Source organism: Blennius ocellaris, assembly GCF_963422515.1.
Source record: "Blennius ocellaris genome assembly, chromosome: 15".
In the NCBI taxonomy this organism is placed as follows: Eukaryota; Metazoa; Chordata; class Actinopteri; order Blenniiformes; family Blenniidae; genus Blennius; species Blennius ocellaris.
Window position 1 is genome coordinate 424,769 of NC_137664.1, and position 7,046 is coordinate 431,814.

General features: G+C 53.4%; 1 protein-coding gene across 1 annotated transcript; it reads right to left on the minus strand.

The window, feature by feature from the left end:
- Positions 1-2: 2 nt before the first annotated feature.
- On the minus strand, positions 3-6,892 carry LOC308140158 (multivesicular body subunit 12B-like; the record flags this gene model as incomplete). The annotated part of the gene is made up of 10 exons (XM_080509840.1): positions 6,708-6,892; positions 5,352-5,464; positions 5,162-5,269; positions 4,942-5,038; positions 2,962-3,091; positions 1,803-1,952; positions 1,599-1,693; positions 1,456-1,511; positions 1,251-1,310; positions 3-74 (listed from the first exon to the last, which is right to left on the minus strand). Coding segments are annotated over exons 2-10 (879 nt in total), but the record flags the coding sequence as incomplete, so codon positions are not given.
- Between the last annotated feature and the right edge of the window lie 154 nt (positions 6,893-7,046).

Here is a 7,046-nt window from a genome sequence, read left to right on the forward strand (position 1 = left end):
CTCAGGGAGGTCCTGGTTGGACTGGGGGGGAGCCGGGCTGCTGCACTGTGCTCGGTCCGGAAGCTGTAATCATACTGGGGGGGGGCGGGGGGGGGAGAAAGAGAGAGAGAGAGAGAGAGAGGGGGGGGGTGGGGGGGGGGAGAAAGAGAGAGAGAGGGGGGGGGGGGGGGGTGGGGGGGGTGTCAGTACAGAGACGGAGAGAACAGCAATAACAGGGACTGACAGGAAATAACAGGCAATAACGGACTAAAGCCTCGTTTCCAGAATGTGCCGGCATGGTACTGTATGGTGCTGTACGGTGCTGTACGGTACTGTATGGTACTGTATGGTGCTGTATGGTACTGTATGGTACTGTATGGTACTGTACGGTATTGTATGGTACTGTACGGTACTGTACGGTACTGTATGGTACTGTATGGTACTGTACGGTATTGTATGGTACTGTACGGTACTGTACGGTATTGTATGGTGCTGTATGGTGCTGTATGGTGCTGTACGGTGCTGTACGGTACTGTATGGTACTGTATGGTACTGTATGGTACTGTACGGTATTGTATGGTACTGTACGGTACTGTACGGTATTGTACGGTGCTGTACGGTGCTGTATGGTACTGTATGGTACTGTACAGTGCTGTATGGTACTGTATGGTGCTGTACGGTACTGTATGGTACTGTATGGTGCTGTACGGTACTGTATGGTACTGTATGGTACTGTACGGTACTGTATGGTGCTGTACGGTACTGTACGGTACTGTCCGGTGCTGTATGGTACTGTATGGTGCTGTACGGTACTGTACGGTACTGTACGGTACTGTATGGTGCTGTACGGTACTGTACGGTACTGTCCGGTGCTGTTACGGTACTGTACGGTGCTGTATGGTGCTGTACGGTACTGTACGGTACTGTCCGGTGCTGTACGGTACTGTACGGTACTGTATGGTGCTGTACGGTACTGTACGGTACTGTCCGGTACTGTACGGTACTGTCCGGTGCTGTACGGTACTGTCCGGTGCTGTACGGTACTGTACGGTACTGTACGGTACTGTATGGTACTGTATGGTGCTGTACGGTACTGTATGGTACTGTACGGTACGGTACTGTACAGTGCTGTACGGTACTGTCCGGTACTGTACAGTGCTGTATGGTACTGTATGGTGCTGTATGGTACTGTACAGTGCTGTATGGTACTGTATGGTGCTGTATGGTACAAATACCATACAGCACCGTACAGGGATCAGTTCTCTTCTCACCTCTTTCTCGATCTCAGACAGAGACTTGATGGTGATTCCCATCAGATCCACCTGCTGGAGCTGCAGAGAGAAGAACCATGAGAACTACTATGAGAAGAACCATGAGAACAATGATGAGAACCTGCTGCTGGAGAGAGAACAACTATGAGAACCTGCAAAGAGAACAGCGATGAGAACTTTGATTTGAACTCGAGGACAAACTCACGTCAGACGAAGCACATGAGAACTTCTCCGAGATGGTGAAGGGAACCCCGTCCATCGCTGTAGAGGAAACACTGAAGTCAGTCTCACATGGAGAGGAGGAGGAGGAGGAGGAGGAGAGAGGAGGAGGAGGAGGAGGAGGAGAACCTGAGATAGCGTAGAGGTTGGAGTTCTGGTGTTCATAGTCTGGTCTGGTGGTTGTTTTCCCTCTGAAGCTGGCAGGAAGCGTCATGGAAATGTGTCTGTGGACAGAAGACGAGTCTCATGAGAGCTCCGCTAGAGGACACCCCCCCCCCCCCCCCCCCCACCCTCCCCCCCTGAACAATACACAGCACTTTGAAGTGGACCTACTTGGTGAGGGGAGGCGCCGGCACCACCGCCGGCCCGGAGGAGGAGGAGGAGGTGGTGTTCTGGACGCTGTTGGCGGCGGGAGGGACGGAGGAGTCCTGGGCTCTGGGGACCGTCCCCATCCTGTACCAGATCCCCATGTTGTTCAGCTCCCTGCACACAGTGGGGACACATGAGGAGGAGCAGGAGGGGGGGGGGGGGGGGGGGTGCAGGAGGAGGAAGAGGAGGGGCAGGAGGAGGAGGGGGAGGAAGAGGAAGAGGAAGAGGGGGAGGAGCAGGAGGAGGAGGACAAGGAGCAGGAGGGGGAGGAAGAGTGGGAGGAGGAGGAGGGGGAGGAAGAGGAGAAGCAGGAGGACGAGGAGGAGGACAAGGAGCAGGAGGGGGAGGTGCAGGAGGAGGAGGAAGAGGAGCAGGAGGAAGAGGAAGAGTGGAGGAGGAGGAGGAGGAGCAGGAGGAAGAGGGGGAGGAGCAGGAGGAGGAGGGGGAGGAGGAAGAGCAGGAGGAGGAGGACAAGGAGCAGGAGGGGGAGGAAGAGTGGGAGGAGGAGGAGGGGGAGGAAGAGTGGGAGGAGGAGGAGGGGGAGGAAGAGGAGAAGCAGGAGGACGAGGAGGAGGACAAGGAGCAGGAGGGGGAGGAAGAGGAGGAGCAGGAGGACGAGGAAGAGGAGGAACAGGAGGGGGAGTGGAGCAGGAGGAGGAGGAAGAGGAGGAGCAGGAGGAGAAGGAGCTGGAAGAGGGGGGGGGAGGAGGAAGAGGAGAAGCAGGAGGACGGGGAGGAGGAGGAAGAGGAGCAGGTAGAGGGAGAGGACGAGGAGGAGGAGGAGGAGGAAGAGGAGGAGGAGCAGGAAGATGGGGAGGGAGGAGGAGGGGGAGGAGCAGGAGGAGGAGGAAGAGGAGAAGCAAGAGGACGAGGAGGAGGACAAGGAGCAGGAGGGGGAGGAAGAGGAGGAGGAGGAGGAGCAGCTCCTCCTCACTACAATAATCAGGTAAAGCATCGACTCCTCTGATTGACAAACATGGAAACACGAGAAAACTGAAGCTGCAAACTGATTCCAAGATTCAACCACAGTCCTGACAAGACGCCTCTCTATGGTGGGCTCTGGGGGGTGGAGCAGCCGGGAGGTGGAGCAGCCGGGAGGTGGAGCAGCCGGGAGGCGTCTCACCCGATGAAGGTGTACTGGGGAGGCGCCTGCTTGGAGCGGCCCAGGATGCGGATGTCACAGATGGCCGCCTCGGTGGAGTCTCTGGGGATAAACTTGATGCAGAGTCGCCTCTTCCTGAAGGCCTGCTCCTCTGTCACACACACACACACACACACACACACACACACACACACACACACACACACACACACACACACACACACATACACACACAATTGAACAAAACTTTGGTTTTTGTTTCATTTTTCAGGAGCTGAACTCAAACATCCAGACTTTTTCTACCGTCACGACAAGTTTTTTCTCACTAATGTGTGTAAATGTCTTTAGCATTAGCTGCTCGCTACATGTGTAGCATTAGCTCCTGGCTACATGTGTAGCATTAGCTCCTGGCTACATGTTTAGCATTAGCTGCTGGCTACATGTGTAGCATTAGCTCCTGGCTACATGTGTAGCATTAGCTCCTGGCTACATGTGTAGCATTAGCTGCTTGCTACATGTGTAGCACTAGCTCCTGGCTACATGTGTAGCACTAGCTCCTGGCTCCATGTGTAGCACTAGCTCCTGGCTAAATGTGTAGCATGAGCTCCTGGCGACATGTGTAGCATAGCTCCTGGCTACATGTTTAGCATTAGCTCCTGGCTAAATGTGTAGCATGAGCTCCTGGCTACATGTGTAGCATTAGCTGCTTGCTACATGTGTAGCATTAGCTGCTTGCTACATGTGTAGCATTAGCTCCTGGCTACATGTGTAGCATTAGCTCCTGGCTACATGTGTAGCATTAGCTGCTTGCTACATGTGTAGCACTAGCTCCTGGCTACATGTGTAGCACTAGCTCCTGGCTCCATGTGTAGCACTAGCTCCTGGCTAAATGTGTAGCATGAGCTCCTGGCGACATGTGTAGCATTAGCTGCTTGCTACATGTGTAGCACTAGCTCCTGGCTACATGTGTAGCATTAGCTCCTGGCTCCATGTTTAGCATAGCTCCTGGCTCCATGTGTAGCACTAGCTCCTGGCTAAATGTGTAGCATGAGCTCCTGGCTACATGTGTAGCATTAGCTCCTGGCTAAATGTGTAGCATGAGCTCCTGGCGACATGTGTAGCATTAGCTCCTGGCTACATGTTTAGCATTAGCTCCTGGCTAAATGTGTAGCATGAGCTCCTGGCTACATGTGTAGCATTAGCTGCTTGCTACATGTGTAGCATTAGCTGCTTGCTACATGTGTAGCATTAGCTCCTGGCTACATGTGTAGCATTAGCTCCTGGCTACATGTGTAGCATTAGCTGCTTGCTACATGTGTAGCACTAGCTCCTGGCTCCATGTGTAGCACTAGCTCCTGGCTAAATGTGTAGCATGAGCTCCTGGCGACATGTGTAGCATTAGCTCCTGGCTACATGTTTAGCATTAGCTCCTGGCTACATGTTTAGCATTAGCTCCTGGCTACATGTGTAGCATTAGCTGCTTGCTACATGTGTAGCACTAGCTCCTGGCTACATGTGTAGCACTAGCTCCTGGCTCCATGTGTAGCACTAGCTCCTGGCGACATGTGTAGCATTAGCTCCTGGCTACATGTTTAGCATTAGCTCCTGGCTAAATGTGTAGCATGAGCTCCTGGCTACATGTGTAGCATTAGCTGCTTGCTACATGTGTAGCATTAGCTGCTTGCTATATGTGTAGCATTAGCTCTTGGCTACATGTGTAGCATTAGCTGCTTGCTACATGTGTAGCACTAGCTCCTGGCTACATGTGTAGCACTAGCTCCTGGCTCCATGTGTAGCATTAGCTCCTGGCTAAATGTGTAGCATGAGCTCCTGGCGACATGTGTAGCATTAGCTCCTGGCTACATGTTTAGCATTAGCTCCTGGCTCCATGTTTAGCATTAGCTCCTGGCTACATGTTTAGCCTTAGCTCCTGGCTACATGTGTAGCATTAGCTCCGGGCTAGCACTGGCTGCCCCAGCCTTTCACGGAAACACGTCTTACGGGTGTCCACCGTCTCCTGGATCGGGATGAAGCCGACAGGTAGCGTGTCCTTGATGTCGATCAGCTTCATGTCCACAAGAACGTTACCAAGGTGACTCTGAAGGAGCGGCCAAGAGCAATGATTGGGTGAGACATCGTGAGAAGAAAGACAGAGAGAATGGGACACAGTGTTTGTTGTCCAGGAGTTGGACATTTTGTCGTTGAGGGTGAAGACACATACGTTTTCTTTGGAGAAGACTCTGGTGAAGCAGAGGTAGCGGGTCACTTTGGATTTGAAAAGACCGTCTTTCCACAGGTCGGCGTCCAGCCCGTCCGTTGTCGTGGACACCTGGAACCACACGGAGGAGACTGAATGTAGAAACCCGTCCCGTCCCGTCCTGTCCTCACCATCTCCTCCGTCCTTTCCTCACCACGTCGTATCCAGTGGGCGCCCTGTTCCTGGAGGCGACCACGCCCACTCCAGTGATGGGGTCCATGGGCATCTCTGGCAGCGCCTCTGAAAGGTCCCGGATCTCCGGCATGTCTGGAGAGTCCAACACAACAACAACAACAACAACAAAGGCCTGGTGAGGAAAGAGCTGCCAGGACGACCTGCGGTCTTCATGTTGATATCAAGAAGTTTGGGAATCTAAGTCAGAATTAGGTACAGGTCAATGACGGGTCTTCGCCAAATCCCCTAAAAAACATGTCGGTTCCAGGTGTGAATTTTAGACAACGTTGCAAATTAGACATGCCTGCCGTTTTCAGGCATTCTGGGATATCGAAGACGGCAGCTGCAGCCAGAATGTCAACGTTTGAGCGATTCAGGGGGAAACAAATCCAGACTTTGTCAAAGTAAGAGTCTGGATTGTAGTGGAAGTGACGGCTGAGGGTCCAGACGTGGACGGATCCAAGAGGAACGGACGGGACCTCGGGGCACGAAGCCTCGGGAGTCTTCGGGATGTCTCTGTGACGCCGAGACGTCAACGGACCGGGGACGTCCCGCCAAAATAAGATGCTGGAAATACTTTAGGATAGTTTGTCTGAGGGTGACGAGGAACGTCAACAAGTAGAAGTGGATACTACGTTTTCATTCCCAGAGGATTCTGGGAGAGGAACATTAAGCTCTGATTTGACTGTTGCAGCTGATGTACTGATATGATAACATAATAACAGGTTACGATAACAAAGACTAACACCCCCCCCCCCCCCCCCACACGCGCACACACACACACACACACACACACACACACACACACACACACACACACACACACAGAGGATTTGGTGTGAAAAACAAGCTCCTAACAGGAGATCTGACTGGTTTTCTCAGTTTAGACATTGTTACGGTTGAGGTTTGTCCCACTCGGGCCGCCGTCGTGCAGAGAGGACACAAGGCATTGTGGGTATCGTAGTTGGTTTTCAGCGTCATCCTCCGTGTACGTCCCGCGCACACACTGGAAGGTTAAACGGCTACCTGAGCCCGTGTCACGGTTCCGTCCCGGCAGGAGCAGCGGAGGGAGAACAGTTTGTCCAGCTGGGCACCTTAACACCGCTAGCTCCCGTAGCCTAGCATGGCTAACGAGCTCGCGACTGAAAACAAACTGCTTAAAACACTCCCAGCTTCTGGTGCGCGTGCATCCGGACACATGGGCTGTTTCCGCTGTTCAAATGTGGGTCATTTAAGGTCAGTTCACGCTATTTAGGGTTTAATTAAAGTGGCTGGACGCAGCGCAGCGCTAACCTGCAGCGGCTGCTATGTTAGCTCGTGGCTAACGAGCCCTTACCGTGCGACGCGAACGGTGGATCACTCCTGGTCACTCCTGATCACTCCTGGTCACTCCGGGACACTTCGGGTCACTCCGGGTCACTCCTGATCACTCCGGGGGTTCTTCTCTCTCTAACGCAGCTTTACAGGCACTTTACTCATCTTAACACACAAACAGGAGCAGCCCAGCTCGAGAGGAGGTGCTCCAGCTAGCGGCCAGTGGTGGAACAGCACCGGGGGGGTTCAACCCACAACCCGCCTCTGCACGTCCACTGAGAGGGAATCGAACCCACAACCCAGAACCCTCCAAGTAAAACAGCATCACACTCTACACCAGGGTGCCCCAAGTCCGGGCCTG